Source organism: Biomphalaria glabrata, chromosome 16 (genome assembly GCF_947242115.1).
Source record: "Biomphalaria glabrata chromosome 16, xgBioGlab47.1, whole genome shotgun sequence".
Lineage (NCBI taxonomy): Eukaryota > Metazoa > Mollusca > Gastropoda > Planorbidae > Biomphalaria > Biomphalaria glabrata.
In genome coordinates, this window is record NC_074726.1 from 1041049 (window position 1) to 1067517 (window position 26469).

The following is a 26469-nucleotide window of genomic DNA, read 5'->3' on the forward strand; positions in this document are numbered from 1 at the left end:
GAGAAGAGGGGGGGGGAGAGTAGGAGAAAACGTCAACAGTGCTGAGGCGGATACGCTGAAACGGTGTGAACGGTAAAGGGGAAACGTAGGCTCAGAAATCAATGCTATTTATTGTGAGGTTGGTGGGGCCTCGGGACCCCCTGTGTTTTGTTACGTGAAAACATGATCTGGGGGGTTGTACCAAACACCTTCATCGAAGAACTATCACCGACCCACACCCTTCCTTTTACCCCCACATGAAAGCAGAGGAGGCATCCAATCACTTATCTAGAGCGGAAAGATTGGAAACCGTAGCGAGAAAGCGTGAGACATCGATAAAGGTGTTTCCATTTCCGAATTAGTTTAGGTGAAGTATTTCTTATGGTCTCAGTGGCGTATCAAAGTCTTATGTCAAGTATTTCTTATGGTCTCAGTGGCGTATCAAAGTCTTATGTCAAGTATTTCTTATGGTCTCAGTGGCATATCAAAGATTTATGTCAATATTTCTTATGGTCTCAGTGGCGTATCAAAGATTTATGTCAAGAATTTCTCATGGTCTCAGTGGCGTATCAAAGATTTATGTCAAGAATTTCTCATCTTCTCAGTGGCATATCAAAGGTTTATGTCACGTATTTCTTATGGTCTCAGTGGCGTATCAAAGATTTATGTCAAGTATTTCTTATGGTCTCAGTGACGTATCAAAGGTTTAAGTCATGTATTTCTTATGATCTCAGTGGCGTATCAAAGTTTTATGTTAAGTATCTCTTATGGTCTCAGTGGCGTATCAAAGGATTATCTTAAGTATTTGTTATGGTCTCAGTGGCGTGTTGTTTTTTTTCGCCTATGTAACTTAAGTAGAGATAGTGTGTGAAACAAATTGGGAAAAAAGCATTTGGTAGTTGAGAATTGCGCTACGAAAAAAACAACAAAACAATATTTACTATGGGAGTGTAGAGTGAGAACAATGAGGTACACGGAACTATAAAGTCTTCTATAAATAGACACATGCGTTCTAGACAAGAAGACCATACAAGTGGACTATATAATAACTCAGGAATAGACCAGGTGTGGATTAGTTCTTTATGGCCTCATCTCACCGACGCAGTTTTTTATTACATAGATTTGTTCTCCCCCCCCCCCATATTTTCCTAAGCTACTCTCCCTTTTTAAATATTTTTTTTTTCTTTCATCCATTTCTGTCAGTAATTTGTACAATACCCCTATTCAAGTCAAAACTCCATGAAGGGGAGAGAAACCTGGACACGGATCTCAAAAAAGGCTCCAACGATTTCCCTAGAAATTTAACAGTTGTTGTGTATCGCTGAGAAAAAAATTACTAGCTCGTTGGCCACACTAAAACTCTAGTTTGAATTTTATATATTTTCAAAATAAATTTAAAAAAAAATAATTTAAATTTGGCAAGAGAATTAGGTCTAGATCTAGGTCCAACATCGGTTTTGAAAGGACTATCACGTTCTGGAATTTCCGAATGTAATAAAAGGTCTTTCCATTATCAGGATTCTTTCCCGAGGGGAAGAGAGGAAGGGGGCGGGGTAAAAAAATGTTCCATTGTTATTTGATCTTACTTTCATTAAATATTAAGAGAAAAACAATCGCTCTATAAGTTGTACAAAGGAGGTATTGTCTTTTTAAGAAAGTATTTTTCCATGTTTTTCTTGTTTTTATTTTTATTCGTTTCTAAATGTTTTTCTGAAAGAGGAACTGTACTTTTTTTTTTTAAACTTTAAGTGGAGTGTTTGTAAGCTGTTCTTAACATTACATCTGCTGTATCATAGCAAGTTCTCACCAATTTTCATCTAACAATGACCTGTAGAGTATCCAACGATCAATGCATTGACTGTCCGGTATTTCATTAGCAAGTCTCAGTTGAAAGTCGTCACTTTAAGTGCAACCACATATCCAGAACTTTCATTAAAATATTTTTTTTGTCTTTTGTGGGGGTGGGAATGAGAACGGAGGTATCAGATAAAATTGAGTTTCATTGTCCGACCATTGCCGCTAATCAAAGTCTATCTGCCCATCACTATGATGTAATAGCTACCAGGGCGTTGTAGTAAGAAGATCGATTTCAGCCTATCAGCAATGCCCCCCCCCCCAATCTCTACAGTGGTGATGTGCTAGGTTAATGTAATTGTCAGGACGTAATCGTTCTCTAATCTCGGGACGTCTCGTCAACGTGATGTTATGAGGCGTGGGGGGTGGGGTGGGGGGTTTGATCTGCTCAATACGAGTGTGTAAGGATCGTGGGGACAAAATGATATACAAAAGCAAGTCCATTTTCTGATGTAAGCACATCAATTAATTAGACAGACCCTTATGATTAGACAACTCACTCACACACACACACATTATAGCTCCTAATATAAGTTGTTCAAATTTCATGAACCAAAACTCTCTGGTTATTGTTTCAATACACATTCGAATCTTTGCCGGAGAGTGGAATACAAACAAATGTCTCAAGCCTCTCCAGCTGGCTCCGAAATCTTTGGTTTGACCAACGAGAGTCTCAAGTCTTATCACCTCGTTCACTCTTCAACTGTAACTAGTTGCTAGGCATGGAAATGTGTAAATGTATACAAAGAAGAGGAACTATGTCCTTGTCCGGCAATGTAAATAGTGCCTTTTATATAGAAAGCAGTTTACATGGCCTGGAGTGGTTCTCAGAGTTAAAACCAAATGAAATACTCAGAAGGACACAAAGGTAGAGGCACATTTCTTGTTCCATACGATAGAACAAAATTCTACAAGTGCTCCTTCTTCCCTAGTGCCATTAAAAAATTGAATGGGTTGTCTCAATCAGCCATGAAAACCAACGACTTACCAGAGTTTAAGTCATTGATTAGCATGCGTGACCAGTTTGGCACATAAAACGCTTAGGACGTAATCATCTTCTTTTTTTGAAGTAACGTCTGTATTATATAAGATAAGAACAGTGACAATGTGTTTTATTACAAGGCACGGTACACCATCGTATACATTATGTATATGATTTAAAAACTAGAAAAACACAAGTTTCTCAACACATTTTAAACCCAGTTTCTCCTAACTTGACTCCCTGACGTTGATAACTTCTACTCTGGACGTGACCCACAATGCCACTGTCTTGTCGTTACGGGTGACAGCTGAAGAACATTGTCACCAACGTCTCTGCTGCGCGGGAAGATGTACGTTGCTAAACCAGTTACGTCTGCAACGCGCTTCCCCCCCCCCCCTTTTTTTTTCGCATTTTTTTTTCTTGTTAGAAATCCTTGAGATCAAAAAAAGTTTCAAAAAAATTGTGCAATTCAGCAATTTATAAGAAATGAAAAGTCTTAGAGATACTTAAAGAACGAGACATTGAATGGTTAATATCCATCAGTGTTGACAGTATTGTTAATTGATCAATACTCTAATGACTTTCTTTACTCAACATTAGCACTGGTATTTCATCAAACACGAATCATAATGTCGAATACACTTGATACATAGTGTTTAGGATGAAGCGTCTTATCTGTCACCAAGTCTTTAATTAGATATTTCTTTATTTATAGAGCCTAGGGGATTGGGGGGGGGATGGCTTTATTGGCTTTGGTTGCGCTCAGAATAATAAAACAAAATACCCGTAACTGTAGCATCTCGTAATAGAAGATAGATGCCTTATAAACTTGTGTTGCTTATCTAATTCACATGGGAGTTTTAAAAAAGTACAATAGAATGTTTGAATTGAAAATAGTTTTTTGTTTTTTAAAAAAAGGCTTACTTCGCGGAATCAGACATAGACCATCTCCCCATTTATTTTAATCATACTTATCAAAGCAAGCCAATAGACTTTTGTGTATTGAACTGAGTATCTGGCTTTGTATTTCTTTTTAAATATTAGGTCAAAATAATCTTTTATCTCTGTTATTATCCTTATGAATAGCGGCCGTCCGTCTTTTTCTTTTCACGCTTGGCCGGCTGGCTGTGTTCAGGGGAGGCAAGTATTTCAAAGAGCAGCACAGGCGACACATCATCCAGCTGTCAACACGTGTCATGGTGGGCCTCTGTGTGTTTCATTCAACTCGGTGAAGACACAAGTTTGTCCTCACTGGTATTTAGTCCGACCAACGTTCCAGTACAATCGGCAGTCAAAACATGAATTGAGTTTTTTTTTCTCCCCTTTCCGCTAATCGGATTAATTGAAGTGAGGGAGAACAGGACGGTGAACAGACTCGAATGACAACATGTAGGACCTACGAAACATAAAAAAAAAAAGGGGGGGGGGGGTGTGGAACTTTTTTTCTTTAGACTACACGATTAAACTTTGAAAAAAAAAACGAGATAAATAGATCAAGAAACTTTATTGCTAGGCTGTGGTGAGCAATATGTGGTATGCGCTAAGAAGCATAACAGTGCCTGCCTTTGGAGGCCATATAGGGTGGCGCAAAATGAAGTAGAAAAAATAATGCATTTCGGTCTATTTACCATTCAAATTGCTTTCTTTTAACATCATTTACAAACTTTACATCAAGTTTTAAAATTGGTCTATACGGATGTGCATAATCTACGCATACTTGTTTTAAAAACAACAACAACAAAAAAAAAAAAAACACCCTTTCAGGAATACCAATAGAAGCTCTTGATATATGTAGATAAAGTGTAGTCAGAGTATCTTATTCGTCTTATCTTCAAAATAATTTTTAGACTTGTAAAAGAATATACGTAGCAAGCTACCTATTCCATACATGATAAAGGCGATTGCAATAGTTTTTATAGCGGCTGTGGGAGCCTCTAAAAAAAAAGACATATAGGTTTATATTGCTTCTCTCTTAAGAGCAAAGTATAGACATTCATAACAAGCGATTAATTTAAATGCACATTTCTTAGTCCATAGTATAGGACAACACAAGTGCTCTTCTTGCCTAATGCTATTAAAGCATGGAATGGGTTGCCTGAATCAGCCAAGAAAACCAACGAGTTGGCATATTTTAAGTCACTGATTAACATGGGACTCGCGTAGGACTTAATTATCTTATCTTTCGAAGTGACGTCTGTAATATACAAGAACAGATATAAAAATACAAATGTAGAGATATAAATGAGGAATTGTGGCAGACGCACACAAATGCAATCACGTGACACAAAGCACGAGAAGGTGACGTCACTTCCCTTTCCCTCCGACGGACATATGACATAGATCTAGTTGCGAATATCAATCTTCTTAATTACATGTCATCTCTCTTTCCCCCCCCCCCACCTTTTCCCACAATCACACTACTTCACAGCCTGTCAACTCCTGTGTGCATGCAGAATGTTTACGCCAGAGCCATTGAAAAAACAGTCATATAGTATTTGACTATGGAGTCTATAATTAGCGCATTTTCTGTATTAATAATTGTTGCTATTTTATTATCATTCACAAGCCAAACAAAGCGCCGCCGAGTACTTCCGCTGAGCTAAATGAACTTGACATTGAGTACAGTGGAAACTTACCAGAAGTCAACCTCTGACCTAACCTCTTGCATAGAAACATAACCCTTTCTCTAAAACAAAGTCTGGGTTATGCACACCACGGAGGCGTGGTGGCTGAGTGTTAAAGTGCTTGGCTTCCGAACCGAGAGGTCTCGGGTTTGAATCTCTATGAAAACGTCCATTTTAAATTTTGGGATATTCAGGTTGTCCCTGAGTCCAACTGTTATGGGTAATTGAGATTAGTTGGGGAAAATAAAGGCCGTTGTTGGTTGTGCTGGCCACATGGCACCCTCGTTAACTGTTGGCCATATAAACAGATGACTTTTACATCATCTGCCCAATGGATGTAAGGTTTGAAAGAGGTCATCACTTATTCTCTATGTACATTAGGGTAAAAGACTGGATATTGAAGGAAGCATCTAGAAGCTTTATGAGTACTATCAGACAACAGTGTGCCTTTAACGTCTATTGACTTCTTTAGACCATACAATCTAAAATTAGTACTTGCCACTTAATAGTGGGCAGACCCAAGCAAACCTGAAAGAGGTCAGTCATCAGTGAAGCTGAGGGCACTGGAATGGCATGGGAGCAAATGAAGAAAGCTGCTCAGAACCGAGTTCGGCGGAGAGGTGTGGTTGCGGCCCTATGCTCCCCTGGGAGTGCACAGGATTAAGTCAAGCCACTTCTAAAAATCAATTTAGTAATATGCATTCGTACTGGGATCGAAATACCGATTAAAGAAGGTATATATATATATATATATATATATATATATATATATATATAAATATATATATATATATATATATATATATATATATATGCATATATACATATATATATAAAGGCCTCATTATAATAATAAGGAATGTTTGAAAATAGATCAGTGACATAAAAATGTGTGTGTTTCATCGTATCTGTTACTTTCCATCCTGTACTATCCTGTTAACAGTACATAATATGAGGGCTAGGACAATTCAAATGATTGACATTTTAAATCATTGTTGTTCTGATGTCAAAAAGTAGGGCAGTATTTTTTAATTTGCCATGATCCACTTCGAAACCGAAATGCAGCTGTATTTTTATGCACCATATCGTTTGTCACCGTAAATACTATATACAATATCAAAAAAAAAAAGGTGGGGGAGGGTCTAAGACAAACACAGGAAGTAAGTTCTAATGGAGTGTGTATACATGTAACGACATATCAGATTTATTTAGCGCAGTTGTTAGGAAAACTAAGACATAATTAATGATGTTTACACCAAGTACGAAGCTCAGGTAGAGGTGTTTTTTTTTGGGGGGGGGAGCGGGGGGGGGGTCATGTTGACTCATCCATTAGTAAACTAAGAAGTTTTATTGCATTGACTATAGTTAAACAGAGCACACTAGACAATGTCAGTGTTTTCCTATTAAGACTTTCTTTTTAAGTTGGATTTGTGGGCGCCTGACAATGGCTTATCTGTAATGTATTGAACAGTAATAACAAAACTATGACCCGTGGGTCATTTCCGACCCTTAGCATTGTGCTATCCGGCCCCTCTTCTACCCACAATGCCTATTAAAGTCTTAAAACATTTGTTCGTGAGGATACATGACTGCTGGGGGACGCACAGCCCGCTACGTGTCGGAAATTTATAATGCCCGCAGGCCAAGAAAAATTGGGCGACTCTGGTCTATAAAAAAAATTATTCTCTTTTACTTTTTAAAAATATTAACTTTGTCAAAAAAAAAACAACTTTTTCAAAACAAATAACTTTGATCTGTGGCTCTAATACATACATAGATGATAGTTGCCTTCATCTAACCTAGCGGTTCTCAGCCTTTTAAGCTCGGCGACCCCTTTTTACAACCCCCCACTCTGCGGCGACCCCCTCCCCCGCTCACACACATAGCAATAGAAGAATAGAAAAAAAAAACAATCAATTTTTTCGATGGTCTTAGGCGACCCCTTGCAAATCGTCAATCGACCCCTAAGGGGGTCGCGACCCACAGGTTGAGAACCCCTGATCTAACCTAACACAAATATACTGCAACCTATAAGTCATCACGTGAACGTCCACTGACTAGCAGACGATATTAAAAAAGATGCACTCATAATAACAGCATGTTAAGTTCAGGTCAAACTGTAAGGGTAAAGATTGCGTCTCAAGAGACTTACACGCTTCGCACGTAACAATGGCCTGTATATAATACTGGGGTCTGTCCTTTCATTCAGCCTTTTGTTGTGTGTGTGTGTATATGTGGGTAACAGGATGGCAGGAAGCTGGCATATATCAGACTAATTTTGAAACTCGAAGATATTTTATTTGTGAAAACATTCTTTCTTTAATGCAGTGAACTTGGAGGCAGTCTTTTATTACACACAAATCTCATTCGCTTAAATCTTTTACACCTAGATTATAGATCTACAAACAAACTCTAGATTATAAATCTACAAACAAACTCTAGATTATAGATCTACAAACAAACACTGTTTTCTTTTTCAGACATGGTTTTCACAATTACAATTTTATTTTGCATACCCTACGGTCAGTTCCATAATTGTATATAATTCATAGTTGCATGACGCGTAGGACGTAATCATCTTCTTTTTTTGAAGTAACGTCTGTATTATATAAGATAATTACCTCCATGATTAAAGAGGCTGCGTTTTTTTTTTAAACTAATTTATTTTGGCCCTCTCAACTGCGCGTTGTGGTCAACAACTGAGAACTTAAAACTGCTACAAAATCTGTCCGACTAAAAATATGTACCACCACTATAAATTGTCATTGTACAGAAAATCATGCAAATTTTAGTCTAAAGTCAGTAGATAGTACATCTTTCAACAAGACAGGAAGGCGAAGATATAATAATAATAATATTAATAAAAAGATTTCGAAAAATAACAACGCTCAATGTTTAATAGTCTAATTTTTTTTTTGTTGCTTAAAAGTGGCTAAAATGATTGTAAAAATAGATATTCGATTCTACTTAAAATAGGAACAAATCTTTAGTTACATCCATAAAGTAACAACGCTAGATCTATCTTATCTTCGTATCTTATATAATACAGACGTTACTTCAAAAAAGAAGATGATTACGTCCTACGCGTCATGCATTTAGTCATGCTTATTAACCAATGACTTAAATTCTGCCAAGTCACTGGTTTTCCTGGCTAGCTCAGGCAACCCATTCCATGCTCTAATAGCACTAGCGAAGAAGGAGTATTTGTACAAATTTGTCCTAGCATATGGGACGAGGAATGTGCCTTTATCTTTGTGTCTTTCTGAGTATTTTATTAAATTTTGTATTTGAAGATTATGGTTCAGTGTTTTATGTATAATTGCTACTTTACTTTTGAGTCTTCTATCCTGAAGGCTTTCTAAATTTAGTGATTTTACTAAAGGTATTACTCTATTCAGATGTGAATATTCGTTTGTTATGAATCTCACTGCTCTATTTTGTGTCTGTTCCAGTTTCTTAATGTTTTCTTGAGTTGAGGGGTCCCAAACAGAGGATGCATATTCTATTATTGGCCTAACCAAGGTTAAATAACATTTTAGTTTTATGTTCTTATTTGATTTATAGAAATTTCTTTTAATAAACCCTGATGCTTTGTTTGATTTTTTTTTTTTTTATAGTTTCATCAATATCAATTTATCTACATACACAATAGCATGTTTCAGCGATACAAGTAATAATAATACAACATGTATTAGAAGCTTCAGAGACAAGTACACGGGAGGAGGAAGGTTGCATTTATTGAGGACAGTGTTAGATGTCTATGAATTCCTTAAATATTTTTTTTTAAGAAACGAAATTAGAATCAGTCTCTAGATAAAGCCTAGATCATTGTTGAGATCTAGATATAAGGGGGTCTAGTTCCAAGTGTAGATCATTATGAATTATGGTATCTAGATATCTAGAGTCAATCTCAATTGATGAAACAAGTAGATTTAGACCTGGATCTATATAGCCTAGAGTTTATATCATTGAGATAGGCCTATACTTCGTGACATGTAACTTATGTATAATGTATATACAATATCTACCCCTAGACCAAAATGTACAATCTATAAATCTATATAGATTTCTAGATCTAAAAAAAATCTAGATCTCTATTATTATTATTTACTCTATAGATTTAGCAATCTAGTTTCTAGATGTAGACGCTATAGTCTATATAGTTTCTATACATAGTTGCATATTAGACTTAGAGTAGGGTCTATTATGTCTAGAATGTCTTCGCGCATGAGACTATATATATATATCACTTAAAATTAGTATACAGATCTAGATCTATGTTACTAGTCTAGACTTAGAAGTAAAGTAGCAATTATACATAAAACACTGAACCATAATCTTCAAATACAAAATGTAATAAAATACTCAGAAAGACACAAAGATAAAGGCACATTCCTCGTCCCATATGCTAGGACAAATTTGTACAAATACTCCTTCTTCCCTAGTGCTATTAGAGTTAGAGCATGGAGTGGGTTGCCTGAGCTAGCCAGGAAAAAACAGTGACTCGGCAGAATTTAAGTCATTGGTTAATATGCATGACGTGTAGGACGTAAACATCTTCTTTTGTGAAGTAACGTCTGCATCATATAAGTATAAGATAAGATATTATATAGATCTAGAATTACATTTATTTATGGTAATATGATTTAAAATTATAGATCTAGATCTAGATTATGAAGATAAATCTTGATTATAAATAGATAGATCTAACAATAATATTATCATTACTATAAAAGTATAGACTCTAGACTAATCTAGATCTTTCTTTGGCTATGCCTACCTCTCAAAGCAATTTCCCATTAATGTCAGAGATGTACTACGTGAATCATCTAATATATCCAAATGTTTGAAGTTGTATTAGAATATAGAAATAAATAATCCAAATGTTCCAAGTGGTTAGAATTAAAACAATACAACTGTGTTCTGAATAGATCTAAATTAATTTCATTGAAAGCACACATAAAAACACATGAGCACAAGTCTAAGTCTAGTCTAGACCTGGTATATACACAACACTGATCTTTCTGAGTTGGAAACAATAAATGTCCAGTCCCGAAAACAGATAACAGTGTGATCACGTGACTAAAGGCGCGTATTGTTCCCCATTCATAACACACCCATCCGTCTGCTGCCTTGGAGTACTGGCTTATCTCCCTTGTTAGACAATGGCGGAAGGGAACGCTGGACACGGGGAGTCAGGTAGCCTGCACAGACACACACACACACCGCGAGAAAGAGACACATACAAGGCGTGAATGACGCGCGACATACCTTTCAGGTACCTAACCCCCCTTACACCCCCCTCCACAACATTTTTACCTTTCATGGTTGGGTCTCAGGGGCTAAACGCATCAAGTGTACCGGGTCTAAGGGGGAGAGACAAACGGACCCTTTTAAAAAGAAATTTTATCTTTTGTTGAAACTGACAATACAGAATGCAGACATTTACACAGTTGGTAGATCTAGATAAAAGTAGAGGATCTCAAATTACTCCAAATCTACATTCAGAGAAAGGGTAGTTTTACTAGTAGAAAAAAAAAATCGCGAATATATCGCTAGATCCACGTAGACTTCTAACAGACTAAAATCTCAAATTTGATAACCCGAATAAATTAGATTTCAATATTAAAAAGGGCATCCACTATTTTTTTAGAACAATCAATCTGCGTTTCTTAAAATTCTAGTATCTTAATAGCAGTAACTAGCAGAAAATCTATTCTATGATGTATATCTGTCATTAATGATACGAATTTATATTTGTCTTTTTCAATTTCATTAAACTTCAAGATCCTCAGGGTCTGTTGAATGTGATGTATAATTTAATTACAAACCAGCATGTCATAAATCTAGCTGGCAATAAGGATGAAACTAGCCAGGAAAACCAGTGACTTAGCAGAATTTAAGTCATTGGTTAATATTCATGACTAAATGCATGACGCGAAGAACGTAATCAGCTTCTTTTTTGTTTAATAAGTTTAATAAAATACTCTGAAAGACACAAAGATAAAGGCACATTCCTCGTCCCATATGCTAGGACAAATTTGTACAAATATTCCTTCTTCCCTAGTGCTATTAGAGCATGGAATGGGTTGCCCGAGCTAGCCAGGAAAACCAGTGACTTGGCAGAATTTAAGTCATTGGTTAATATGCATGACTAAATGCATGACGCGTAGGACGTAATCATCTTCTTTTTTGAAGTAGCGTCTGTATTATATAAGATAAATGCATGACGCGTAGGACGTAATCTTCTTTTTTGAAGTAACGTCTGTATTATATAAGATAAGAAGAAACGTCCTCAACACTGCAAAGAGACGAAAGCTGAGCTGGTTCGTAACGTCTGTATTATATAAGATAAGAAGATATTGTAATACATGATTCGCTTTCAAAAGCCATACTTTAAAGTACAGTGCTGGGAGCATGAAGAAAGGGTCGTCCAAACAAAAGCTGGACATGAAAACTAAAAGACCAGCCAATCTCCTGATATCCTGCTAGGATCAGACGCTGACCTGGAAAAGTGGAGGGATATGGTGACACGAACTGTTACAGCACCCCTACGTCAGAAGTCAAGGGATAGATGGTGAGGAGGAACTCGTCAATAATTAGTTTGAGATCCACTGAAATCTGCACAACGATTTCCTGACGTTCAAGTGTAGATCTGGAGTGTTCATCACAATCTTTTTGTTCTACAGTCATGGCAGAAGTCAATTGAAGCCCTTCCGCCTTGTAATTGTGTGACAGACATTTGGTTGGACCAATGCAGTGATGAACTAAAAAATGTGGCTAGCTTCCTCTCTTCATACTGAATTGGACCAGCAATCCAAATACTGTCATGAGAAAAAAAAATTGGCAGCTGCAATATATTAGAGTGAGACGAGGAACGTTTTAGTTAGTTGAATTCTGATCAGAGGAAGACAGTAACTAGAAGTTACTGTTAGGATTTAGAATACAATGTAATAGATTTAGAATACAATGTAATAGATTTAGAATACAATGTACTAGATTTAAACTACAATGTAATAGATTTAGACTACAATGTAATAGATTTAGACTACAATGTAATAGATTTAGAATACAATGTAATAGATTTAGAATACAATGTAATAGATTTAGACTACAATGTAATAGATTTAGACTACAATGTAATAGATTTAGAATACAATGTAATAGATTTAGAATACAATGTACTAGATTTAAACTACAATGTAATAGATTTAGAATACAATGTAATAGATTTAGAATACAATGTAATAGATTTAGAATATAATGTAACAGATTTAGAATACAATGTAACAGATTTAGAATACATTGTAATAGATTTAGACTACAATGTAATAGATTTAGAATACAATGTAATAGATTTAGAATACAATGTACTAGATTTAAACTACAATGTAATAGATTTAGAATACAATGTAATAGATTTAGACTACATGGAATTTAAAAAACAAAGGATTAAATAGTAGTGGCACAGCCTTTTCTCCGAATGCAATATATACTTAAATCTGTGCATCTGATTTTAATTTAACTTAATTTTTCAGACAAGATTCATTAAAAGTAAATTTAACGAACACAGAATAGTTAACGAACACAGAATGGTTAACGAACACAGAATAGTTAACGAACACAGAATAGTTAACGAACACAGAATAGTTAACGAACACAGAAGGGTTAACGAACACAGAAGGGTTAACGAACACAGAAGGGTTAACGAACACAGAAGGGTTAACGAACACAGAAGGGTACGTTCGTGACAGATTTAGTAACTCGACATATATTTCATATAAAAGAGTGGCAGACTAAATTTTCTTCTTTTTTACCATGCATTACAGACTCAACTCAGATTCCAATCTACAGGACAAGATTACTATGAATTACTACGAATTACTATGAAAAAGAGAAAAATAGTCATGCACAATGGTCAACGGTAATAAAGAGATGGGATGGAGCTGGGGGAATCAACTTGTGAATACCAATTTGATAGCCTGGCACTTATTGATTTATTCACAACATTGGCCACCTTTTTTTCCTCCCTATTTTAGAATTCAAAAGGATTTCTATGATGACAAAGAGATTGCACCCTATAATACATTCTCAGGTTTCCTTAAAAAAATAAAGTAAGTAGTGCACCAATGATTTCAAACAATAGCCAAACGTTTGCTTTAGTTTGAGAACCCTCTAAAACATAGTGTAGAATTAAGGTTCTGTTGTAGGATGCACCCAGGAGCGACTGTTTCCATTCAGGTGTTTGAGAACTTCCTAAGACTCGCTGGGAGTTTGAAAGATGGGACAAAAATAGAAACTGGGCGAAACACTTGTTTAAAAAAAACACCAACATTAGTATGTCACGACGGTGTCGTCATGGTAACCGTGCTCTACATTGTCAAGTTTATCACAAATTCATGCTCAGCTGGGGAGATAGTCCATTAAACAGAATTCACGAACAACTCCCACACAGCAAGGTGCCAGCAGGCAATTTACGGCTACCTGGGGGCTGCTCTATCAGTTGCACACGTCTCCTCCTTCCTGAGTCACGACCTAGAAGTGATTGTACAATTCAGTGTTGGGCATTCGTGGGGGGTGATTGGATGTGGCAAGATGTGGCATAGCGTGGCGGGATGTGGAAAAGTGTGGAAAGATGCGGCTAGATGTGGCAGGGTGTGGCTGGACGCTGCAGAGTGTGGCGTGATGTGGCAAAGTGTGGAAAGATGGGGCTAAATGTGGTACGGTGTGGCTGGATGTTGCAGATTAAGAGTGATGTGGCAAAGTGCGTAAAGATAAGGCAGGTTGTGGCTGGATGTTGCAGATTAAGAGTGATGTGGCAAAGTGCGTAAAGATAAGGCAGGTTGTGGCTGGATGTTGCAGATTAAGAGTGATGTGGCAAAGTGCGTAAAGATAAGGCAGGTTGTGGCTGGATTTGGCAGAGTAAGAGTGATGTGACAAAGTGCGTAAAGATGTGGCAGGGTGTGGCTGGATGTGGCAAAGTAAGAGTGATGTGGCAAAGTGCGTAAAGATGTGGCAGGGTGTGGCTGGATGTGGCAAAGTAAGAGTGATGTGGCAAAGTGTGGTAAGATGTGGCAAAGTGTGGTGAAGCAATAATTCAGAAGATGCACAATGTAATCAAGAGAACGAATCTTATCTTCTTATCTTATATAATACAGAATGGTAATATGAACAAACAAAAATAGAAAAGGAGCTTCTCCCGAAAGTCTATTCCTTGTCTAACAGATCGACCAGGGATGTAGTATTAACGCTTTGTGATGTATTATTGGGCCTAATATTAACGCTTTGTGATGTATTATTGGGCCTAATATTAATACCTTGTGATGTATTATTAGGCCTAATATTAACGCTTTGTGATGTATAATTGGGCCTAATATTAACGCTTTGTGATGTATAATTGGGCCTAATATTAACGCTTTGTGATGTATTATTGGGTCTTATATTAACGTTTGTGATGTATTATTGGGCCTAATATTAACGCTTTGTGATGTATAATTGGGCCTAATATTAACGCTTTGTGATGTATTATTGGGTCTTATATTAACGTTTGTGATGTATAATTGGGCCTAATATTAACGCTTTGTGATGTATTATTGAGCCTAATATTTTAACGCTTTGTGGTGTATTATTGGGCATAAAACTAATGCTTTGTGATGTATTATTGGGCCTAATATTAACGCTTTGTGATGTATTATTGTGCCTAATATTAACGCTTTGAGATGTATTATTGGGCCTAATATTAACGCTTTGTGATGTATAATTAGGCCTAATATTAACGCTTTGTGGTGTATTATTGAGCCTAATATTAACGCTTTGTGATGTATAATTGGGCCTAATATTAACGCTTTGTGATGTATTATTGTTCCTAAAACTAATGCTTTGTGATGTATTATTGGTCTAATATTAATGCTGTGATGTATTATTGGGCCTAATATTAACGCTTTGTGATGTATTATTGGGCCTAATATTAACCCTTTGTGATGTATTATTAGGCCTAATATTGACGCTTTGAAAGTCTATTTCAAACGAAGGAGATGATTTTTCATACTTGTCCTTTTTAAAAAGAAGCAATTAGGCAGCAGTTATTGACTTCCTATCCTTATTTATGTCTAAACAGGCACTAGAATAGTTACGCTGTTTAATAAAATAACATATCACTGTATTCAACTAGATCTACATGGCTATGCTAGTGATGAGTATTGATGATGTTTTTGGCCATGTTGAGATTTTTTTTTTTTGGGGGGGGGGGAGAATGCTAAAGTATTTTAAAATACAAATATATAGAATTCCATAATTGCAATCAATAACTGGTTGAAGGTTTTAAATATTTGAATATCGATCTGAAATTTCATGTGTCATAAATCTTTCCGCAATTGACCAGTTCTATTAGGTGCATCATCTCAAAGTGAAACATAATGCTCGCTCTGTCTGTGTGTAGATCTGTCACGACAGCTTAACTCTTTCTCTCCGTTATTATTTAACACGTTCTGATAGAATCAACGTTGGTATCGTCGGTTAGGAGAGAAAGAGTTAAGTATATTATATAATAGTTTAGTTTTTGGTTTATTTTAATTACTGTAAACTAAGTATACAAAACAGATCTCTTAACTCATCTTCTATGAGGTCTAGCACATGCATTCAACTCTGTAGAAAGCTAAAACACTACTCGCCTTGTAGAATGAAAAAAATCGCAATTAACACGGTTACACAAGCGACTAATGAAATCAATGTGGCCGGACAGATCGCCGTAACACTTTCTGGACCCGCTGCAAGGCCATTGGGTAAATAAAGGGGCAGGGGAACTTAGAAAGAGAAATCTGTTGCACTAGCAGGAACGTAGGTAAAGATGTGTAGTCACAACTTGCTGCCAGAGAGTCTAGCTCAAGTGTGATTCTCAAATCAGCACAGCTCATATCTCGTGTAAATATTTCTATTTTGTATTGGGCAAAGTTTGTAATCATTGTTTTAGCGAGGAAATACGTGGATAGTTTATGTGCTCTTTGACACATTGTTTCTTAGATATATATTTTTTTTTCATTTGGGAAACTCACAAAGCATTGTCCCGTGACAATGACGTTAAATTTGAGAAGCCCTTGTCTACCAGCAAGCTAGTGATTGGTTTATCTCACGGACGCATAGATAAAGATGAATGAAGACAGGGGCGTCCAGTCTTGTAACCATAGTAACACACGCATAGTGTTGTTGTTGCCCCTCCCACTTCTACTTCCTTTTTTTTTTTTTTTGATAACGGACACCCAACCAGTTAGGTTGTATATTAAATCACGTGATACACCCAACCAGTTACGTTGTATATTAAATCACGTGATACACCCAACCAGTTACGTTGTATATTAAATCACGTGATACACCCAACCAGTTACGTTGTGTATTAAATCACGTGATACACCCAAACAGTTACAGTTAACCAGTTTAGGTCCCTGGTGCTGCTGTTTATTTATGTTTAATATGTATGTATCATTTGTTTCAGCAACTAGCTTCACTTTTTATATTTACAGTTACGTTGTATATCAAATCACGTGATACAGCCAACTTTAACACGTGAGCCTTGTCGTGAAGTAAATGAAAACAGGGCCGGCGTGAGCCATTTCAGCGCCCAGTGTATAATACATCAAATAAACAATAGAGATAGCTCATGTATTTATTGTAACAAAAGTAATTCTGTCACCAGTAACACATTTATCTGGTAGAAGAGTTTCATTCAATTATTATTGTAATCATTGAGTCTAGTCAAACCCGTCACTGCATAGATAAAAGGTTTATAAAAGGGAAGTAAACGTATTAACGAACCACTACCCTATTTTGTCTGTAAGTATGAAAAAAATTGTTTAACAGGATCAAGACAGGAAGAAGAAACAGACGTCCATTTTAAACTTTAAAAAAAAAAAGATATTTCGAGATTAACGAATGCAATATTTAAACAATAAAAAGCACAGACTATGACGTCATTGAAACGTGTGCTCTGCCCCATAATACTGTCATTCTCACACTTCTGCCACTATGGATGTACTTACCAAGTCATTGGTTACTTGAGGAACACATGACGTCATCACCTGTAGAATAAAATAAGCAGAAAAATAATATCCTATACTCTTAAGCGAGCAATTCTTGTATGTATGTATGTATGTATATATATTTATATTTATATATATATATATATATAAATTTTATTTAAAAAACGGCTCTAACGATTTTCTTTAAAATTTCAAGGTATGTGCATAATAGTGAGAAAAAAATTCTCAACACATTGGCCACGTCGGGAAAACTCGAGATCGACCGTTATATCGGTTTGAAAATGGCTCATTATCGAAAAATTAATTTTGGCTGCAATGTTTTATGAATGAAAATTTTCCATGACGTAAACGGGAAAAATGCTGCTTACGTCACTTGGCTTACCGCAGTACACTAAAATATTTCTTTGCAAACAAGAACGAGTTTTAAAGGATCAATAGACCTAATTAAACATTTGCACACCATCTTACTGTAGATTGATTTATTATAGAACTATGAAAGAAAAGTAATGAAATTAAATGTGCCGATATATGATTAGTTATTGTGTTTTAAGTGCTTAATAAGTTGTTTAATCTTTAATTGCGTAGAGCGGTGTAGATACCTTTTACATTGTTGTTTATTTTGCTGGTGACCTCCAGCTGTCTCGTTCTGAGGCCGCATGCAACCATGTGCTCTCTTCTATGTCAGCTAAGTAAAGTTTGCGCCATAAGCTAGTCTTTTAAGGGTTTCGGTGTTACGTCGACCACTTTTTAGCTCACCAAAAAAGACTGCCTTTGGCATGCGTTCGTCTGAGATTCGGACTCGAAGACAAGCCTTATTATTATTATTATTTTGCTGGTGAATTATTACCTGTGTTCATGCTTCGGTATCTACTGTCCTGTACCAAAACAAAGGAAATGGTCATAACACAGCTTCTCTACGCCTTACTTGCTCACACTGAACATGATATCTAGCCAGCGGTCAACGAGTTTGCGTACACTGCAGCCTCTTTTGATTTTATTATAAACCTCGGTAAAAAGCTTGGAGTTAGGGCGTGTTGACGGAAGGCCCAGGAGAGATCTGAATGGAGAGATCTGTAAATCAGGCCGTATCCCTCCACGGGCTGTAGCACCACTGGGATGGATGGATGGATGGATGGATGGATGACAAAAGCCGTTATGAACTTCTTATAGTCCGACAGTCAGGCTGGGCAGGGCACGTATCCCGTATGAGAGACGAACATATTTTTCGGCGTAACAGAGGTGCCCCACGGAAACGTTTCTTTAGAAAACTAATGCAATGATTTAAGTCTATTAAGAAAAAATTTGCCATTTTACTTTGTCACAAAGTGCCTTTATTACCCTATAACGTAGAGATTTGCGTCACTTGATGTTTCGTACTAAAGCCATAATGAATATATACTAATTCCATAATTACATGTCTGAACGTAACCATCTGAGAAGTAACACTGCAAAGACTTTCTTCTAAGCCAATAATAGTAGGCCTACAATAGTTTTACGCAAAAGATGGATTGTAAAACTGTAAGACGGATGTGAGCTGTGGTTGGTCTAGACTATAGGAGGACTTAAGAGACTTAATATTTAATCGCCATGTACAATTACATTTAGAACTAACAGAACACTAAAACAACTCTTCAGATTAGTAGTCTTTATATGATCGTTCATTTTCGTAATGACAAAAATATTCCCAAAATGACTTAGGAAATTATTTAACCGAGCGAGGCTCGGCCACCTGATATTAGAAAAAAAATCTGTTAGGTTCCGGTTTTAACTAATTTTTAAAAATAAATTTACCTTCGAATCGGTGGATTAGTTTTTGTAAGGTATATACACAACACAATGCTTTAAACAATGCTTCAATACTACATCCATGCCTAGATCTATCAATAGTGCTAAGACTTGAGTCAGTAGGATTAAACATCCTCAGATTAACACGAAGAGAAGGGGGATAGTAGGTAGGAGAATAAAAAAGTAAAGTTCTATGATTCAAGTTGTTCGCCTTAACCCTTTGGGGGGGGGGGGGGGCGGAAAGATCCTGGAAGAACTCTCGGGAATGGAGAAGATGATTTTGTTGTTGTTTAAGGGACAAACAATCCGTTGTATTTGCGCTGTACCATATTTGAATATATTCTAAGAAGGACGCATCAAGATATTTCTCTTGAAGAAGAAATTTAAATATGCATCCGTCCAAGCGATTCTACTCGTCTTTCTCATGTTAAAACGGTCCAATTGCATCCCAGCGTTGTACCAACTTTCTGCTAATCAAAAAACAGGCCTGCTACAGAACGCGCTTCCTTATAGGAAGACAATGTTACGAAAATAACAACTGATGAAAGCTTGTTACGCTACACACGGTGGCTGAGTGGTATAACGCTTGGCTTCCAAACCTGGCGTCCAGGATTCGACTCCCAGTGAAGACTGGAACTTTAAATTACGGAATCTTTATGGCGCCTCTATGTCCATCAAGCTCTAATGGGTACCCGACATTAGTAGGGGGAAAGTAAAGGTTGTTGGTCGTTATGCTGGCCACTTGACACCCTTGTTAACCGTGGGCCACAGAAACAGATGACCTTTACAATATCTGCCCTAGAGATCGCAAGGTCTGAAAGAGGAACTTTATTTTACTTGTGCTACACGCAGAACCATGTCCTTCCCTTCTAGTTTATTTAGTAAAGTCTCCCCAACTATAGTCAGGCACCCAAAAGAGTTGGGTGGACTCAGGGTGCCCTAAAAAAATCCCGAAATCTCAAAATCCCAGTCTTCACCGAGATTCGAATCCAGGACCCCAGGTTCGGAAGCCAAGCGCTTAACCACTCGACCACCGCGTCCCCTCTACTTTATTTTCACTTAATTTCACCAGTTCATTTTTTTTTTACTATGGTAAGTAGAGCAATGCAAGCGCCAGGATAATGCATTTGTGCATCTTGTAAGTAAACAATAGGTCACAGATCCCTCTAGCTGGCTCAAAGTGAGGGGGGGGGGGAGGAGAGACGTCAGAAGTAAAAAGTAGAAAAACACTGACGACTAAACGACATATAGACGAGTATTGTGAAATAGAATGGACCTCATTCACCAATCGTAAACAAACAACATTTAGCCACGGGATTCTCGCTCTCTTCTATACAAATTACGATCTAATTTTAACACACAGTGGCTATCACGTGACAGTTGTTTTTTTTTTTTCGTTGTTTTATCAATATTATCACGTGACAAAATGTTGTTCGTTTACGATCTTATCTTATCTTATATAATACAGACGTTACTTCAAAAAAGAAGATGATTACGTCCTACGCGTCATGCATTTAGTCATGCATATTAACCAATGACTTAAATTCTGCCAAGTCACTGGTTTTCCTGGCTAGCTCAGGCAACCCATTCCATGCTCTAATAGCACTAGGGAAGAAGGAGTATTTGTACAAATTTGTCCTAGCATATGGGACGAGGAATGTGCCTTTATCTTTGTGTCTTTCAGAGTATTTTATTAAATTTTGTTTTTGTATTTGAAGATTATGGTTCAGTGTTTTATGTATGATTGCTACTTTACTTTTGAGCCTTCTGTCCTGAAGGCTTTCTAAATTTAGTGATTTTACTAAAGGTGTTACTCTAGTCAAATGTGAATATTCGTTTGTTATGAATCGCACTGCTCTATTTTGTGTCTGTTCCAGTTTCTTAATGTTTTCTTGAGTTGAGGGGTCCCAAACGGAGGATGCATATTCTATTATTGGCCTAACCAAGGTTAAGTAACATTTTAGTTTTATGTTCTTATTTGATTTATAGAAATTTCTTTTAATAAATCCTAATGCTTTGTTTGATTTTTTTGTAGTTTCATCAATATGTGGATTCCATGATAGTTTTTCATTTATTATAACACCTAGGTATTTTGCGTTTTTAGTCTGTGATACTGGTTTGCCATGAATAAGATAAGTGGAATTAATTTGTTTTAGTTTTTTTGTTACTCTTAACAACTGACATTTTTCTGGGTGGAAAGACAAGCTCCAATTTGATTCCCATTTCTGTAATTCATCTAATTCTCTTTGTAAAATATCTGTGTCTTGTGTTGTTTTTATTGTTCTATATATTATGCAATCGTCTGCAAATAATCTGACTTTTGTTCCTGAACTAATGCAATTTGGTAAATCATTTATGTAAATTAAAAATAGTAGTGGACCCAAGACTGTACCTTGAGGTACACCTGAGTTTACTGTTATCGGTGTTGATTTAGAGCCATTTATTATTACAGTTTGTTCTCTCCCTATCAGAAAGTCTTTAATCCACTGATGCAGTGGACCATTAATGCCGAAATATTTTAATTTTTTAAGCAAACTATGGTGGTGAACTTTGTCAAAAGCCTTAGAAAAATCTAGTAAGATAGCATCTATTTGTTCACTATTATCTAAACCTTTTGAAAAATCATCAATTAGTCCTATTAGTTGTGTTTCACATGATCTATATTTCCTAAAGCCATGTTGGTATGGTGTGAGGACATTATGTTTGTCTAAGTGGTTTATGATGTTGCTACATATTATGTGTTCTAGGATTTTACATGTGATGCTGGTAAGTGATACTGGTCTGTAGTTCCCTGGGTCAGATTTTTCTCCTTTTTTAAATAGGGGGGTGACATTAGCTTCTTTCCAGTCCTTTGGTACTCTGCCCTGGTTAAGTGAAGCCTGAAAGAGTATTTTGAACACTGGGGCTAGCTCATTGCTTAGTTCTTTGAGTAATCTAGCTGGAATACCATCAGGTCCAGAAGCTTTATTTGGTTTGGTGTTGGCTAATAGTTTTTGAATTCCATTTTCTTGTACTACTATATCTTCTATGTTGTCTACTTGGTTCAAATTCAGTAATATGTCTTTGTCTCCTGGGGCTGAGAATGCTGATGCAAAGTATTTGTTTAGAATGTTTGCTTTAGTTTCATTATCATTATGTATTATGTTATGTTCATCTTTTAATGGCGCTGCGCCTGTTGTTTCCATTTTCTTAGACTTAATGTATGACCATAGGTTTTTGTTGTTATCTTTAGATATTACATTGTTTATGTATTCACTCTGCAGCTGTCTGCTTACTTTTTGGGTTAAGTGTTTAATTTTTATATACTTTTTGTAAACTCTTTCTGCATTAGTTTCTTTAAATTTTCTATAGAGGTTTTCCTTCTGTTTACAAAGCTTCTTTAGTCTATTATTAAACCAGCATTTATTTATTTTGTTCGATGTGTATTTAGTTGGTATATGATTTTCTATTATGCTTTTAAGATGGTTTTTAATGAAATTCCAGAGGTCATCGACTGGTTGGTTAATGTCTTTTTCTAATAAGAATGTTTGTTGAAAGTTTAGTGCAGCTTGGTGTAGTTGTGTTAGGTTACATTTATTCCAGAGTAAGATTTTTCTTTTGGGTTTTGTATTGGCTACTGCTTTTATCTGCCTGTGTATTTTTATGATCTCATGGTCTGATAGACCAGGGATAATTTCATAATCAACTACTAATCCAGGTCTGTTGGTTAAGAAGAGATCTAATGTGTTGTTTAATCTAGTTGGCTTTTTAATGATTTGATCTAAACTTAGGTTGTGTAAAGTTTCTATGAAAAGCTCATTTATGTCCTTAAGGTTTTGGTGTTTATCTATGGTTAGTGTTTTCCAATTTATATCAGGTAGATTGAAATCACGATTGGTGAATGAGGTCCATTAACAGTGTAAAGTCAACTATAGTAGTGTGGAGAAAGTAAAAATAGTATATGAGTATTTCAAGTATAGTGAAATATATTGACATAGAGGCGTGTGACTTATCAATAATGTCCCGTAACGATTCTATCATGTCACAGTGTCCCCACTTACGTTACCCCCCCCCCCCTCCCCCCAGTTTTTGCTGTCAATTTATTTTAACCCGGTTTAAGGTTTATCAAGCGGCGGCCTGGAACAACTAGCAAGTCAACATGACATGACTCGTATTACACAGGCTCAACATACATGTATTAACACTGTCTGAACACAGCCACTGCGTCTCTGTAGGTGGGATTCCGGCTGAATTAATTAGCTAGTAGAGATAAACCCACAGCCTCATGGCAAGGGGAGACAGTCCGCGGAGAACTAAAGGGAGGCAAATAACACACTTATCATTGAATTCAACATATAGACGAGATCTATAGAAGTAGAACATGGAGAATGCATAACATGTGGATAAAGATTACCCGAATGTCTGGAATACACTGAAAACATATCTCATTTAAAATATACAGACGTTACTTCAAAAAAAGAAGATGATTACTTCCTACGAGTCATGCATCTAGTCATAACCCATGAATTAAATTCTGCTGGCTTTCCTGGCTGACTCAGGCAACCCATTTCATGCTCTAATCCTACGAGTCATGCATCTAGTTATAACCCATGACTTATATTCTACTGGCTTTCCTGGCTGACTCAGGCAACCCATTTCATGCTCTAATCCTACGAGTCATGCATCTAGTCGTAACCCATGACTTATATTCTGCTGGCTTTCCTGGCTGACTCAGGCAACCCATTTCATGCTCTAATCCTACGAGTCATGCATCTAGTCATAACCCATGACTTATATTCTGCTGGCTTTCCTGGCTGACTCAGGCAACCCATTTCATGCTCTAATAGCACTGGGGAAGAAGGAGCATTTGTACAAATTTGTCCTAGCATATGGGACGTTTCGGTTATGACTTGTTTGGTTTACATGTTTCAGGTGTTCGTTCAGAATTGAACATTATTACATTCAATGCTCAAACCCCCAGCATGACATCGGGAAATGGTGGCAGGCCAGGTTCGAACCCGGGAACACAGAGAAGATAGCCCAGAGCGCATGCCACACAACCAGGTATCGAATTTTAATGAAAATGTAACATGAACGTGTGTGTGTGGGTGTGTATAAGAGAGGTGTGTGGCAATCAAAAGTTGATTGGTGTGTGTGTGTTGACTGAGGTAACACGTGTAGTTTCAGTATGATTCTATTACACGTTTATAAGAGAGAACGACTCCCGGAAGTGAGGTGGGGGAGTGGTGTGAATATTAAGTGGCGAGAACTAGTAGATCTAGATCAGCGGCTCTCAACCTTTTTTAGCTCCGCGACCCACAGGTTGAGAACCCCTGATCTAGATTGAAGTGTCTCGAGAGATACGTCGAAAACATTCTGGGATTCAATTTGTATTTTCTATATTTCTACATTGGTATTGAAAGCCTAGTTGGCCACCTTCTAATTTCTTCGTTTGTGATGCCGTCTTTGTATCTAGGATCTTTCTGTAGCATCTCAAATCCATTGCAAGGATCTTTCTGTAGCATCTCAATTGCATTGCAAGGATCTTTCTGCAGCATCTCAATTCCACTGCAAGGATCTTTCTGCAGCATCTCAATTCCATTGCAAGGATCTTCCTCTCTAGTTCTGCAGTCAGCGTTGCAAGCATATAAGAATGTGGCACTGACCCCTGATCAGTGCGCATTTTAGTGTCGAAGTCTATGTATTAGCCTTTCAGGATTGCTGTGCTTTGCAATTCTGAACAGTAGTTCAGGTTGGTTCTTTCGTCTGAGACGAGAGCTTCAGAGTATGTCAACAATGCTAGTACACAAAGGGAAGTAACTAAACTGATGTAGCGATATTTCCACCATTGGCTGAGATAATTTCAACTCTCTGAAATATGAAACGTACGTTCAGATAGAAATTACATTAGTCATTTTCTGACGGCATTAGTCACCACAGCGACGTAACAGAGGTGCCCAACGGAAACCCTTTAAAGACCAGCTTAGGCGCCAACTTGCCTTAGCTGACACAGAAGAGAGCACCTGGTTGCATGCGGCCTCAGAACGAGGTCACTTACAAAGGCCGCGGGATAAACATTTGAAATCAAGAGAAAATCCGCTGCCGAGAACAGACGCAGACGGCGAAAAGAAAATCTTAATCGACCACTGGCGGACAATGGTTATAGGGCCTACCTGCCTTGGATGTGGCAAAATATGTAGGTCACAGCTGGGATTGCGTAGCCTAGCCACGAAAAATATTGCATTCCTCATTAATCTTCATATTCAAAGACAAGTCTTGTTATTTACCACAGCATAGAAAAAGTTATTTCTGGGCGGGCTTAAAGATGTGACAATAATGTGTGACTAGACCAAGATGGAAAATCTTATATTCTAGACAGGAGTGCAAAGTAAAGTGCATGTAAAATTGTTTTACATGTTTCGGATGTTCCTTCAGAGTTGAAGATAGTTTACTTCCTAGTCCAAACCTCCAGCAGGACGACGGGGGATGGGAGCGGGCAGGGTTTGAACCCTCGACCGTCGATAAATCCGAACGACAGTCCAGCGCGCAAACCGCACGACCAGGCAGCCATCCTATATGTAATTGGAACAAGAAATACAAAAGACTGACACAAAGGGACGCAACTGACGTGTAGAACAAAAACCGACATGATATGTCATTGGAATGTTGTTTACAGGTACCGGGGATGGCACGCGCCCAATGTTTACGAAACGTAAAATCACGTGATCTTATAAATAGACATTGAACCATGTGATCAAGAAGACATCCTCTCCACGCTCTCTCCCCCCAAGCAGCACATTCTTGTAAACAAACAAAATTTGCTGTGGCGCAGTGAGCGTAGGTTTGAGTTTGTATTAGACTGAACCGGCACATGTGGCGATTACGTGCTGCGCACATAGACCGCCCCCCCCCCCTCCAACACCCACGTACTAAGTCCTGTACTAAGTCCTTGGATGTTTTTATATGCATCTCTAAGTAAGTACAATCTAACGGGCATGTACTATATGCAGCCAGATATCTTAAGAACTTACGCCGGGGCGGGAGAAGCATGTCATTGACTGCATGTTTACCAATTTTAGATTCATGCAGTGCAGGGGTTCTCAGCCTGTGGGTCGCGACCCCCTTGGGGGTCGATTGACGATTTGCCAGGGGTCGCCTAAGACCATCAAAATTATGGATTGTTATTGTTATATTCTTCTATTGCTGTATGTGTGTGTGTGTGTGGAGGGGGGGA

General features: G+C 37.3%; 1 protein-coding gene across 8 annotated transcripts in view; it reads right to left on the minus strand.

Moving 5' to 3' along the window:
• The window catches only part of LOC106071555 (uncharacterized), a 368124-nt gene that overhangs the window by 96518 nt on the left and 245137 nt on the right, over positions 1–26469 (minus strand). For all 8 annotated transcript variants that reach the window (XM_056014089.1, XM_056014088.1, XM_056014087.1 and 5 more), the window contains exon 4: positions 17472–17510. In XM_056014089.1, coding sequence (XP_055870064.1) covers positions 17472–17510 — 39 coding nt within the window. The remainder of the gene's footprint in view (positions 1–17471; positions 17511–26469) is intronic.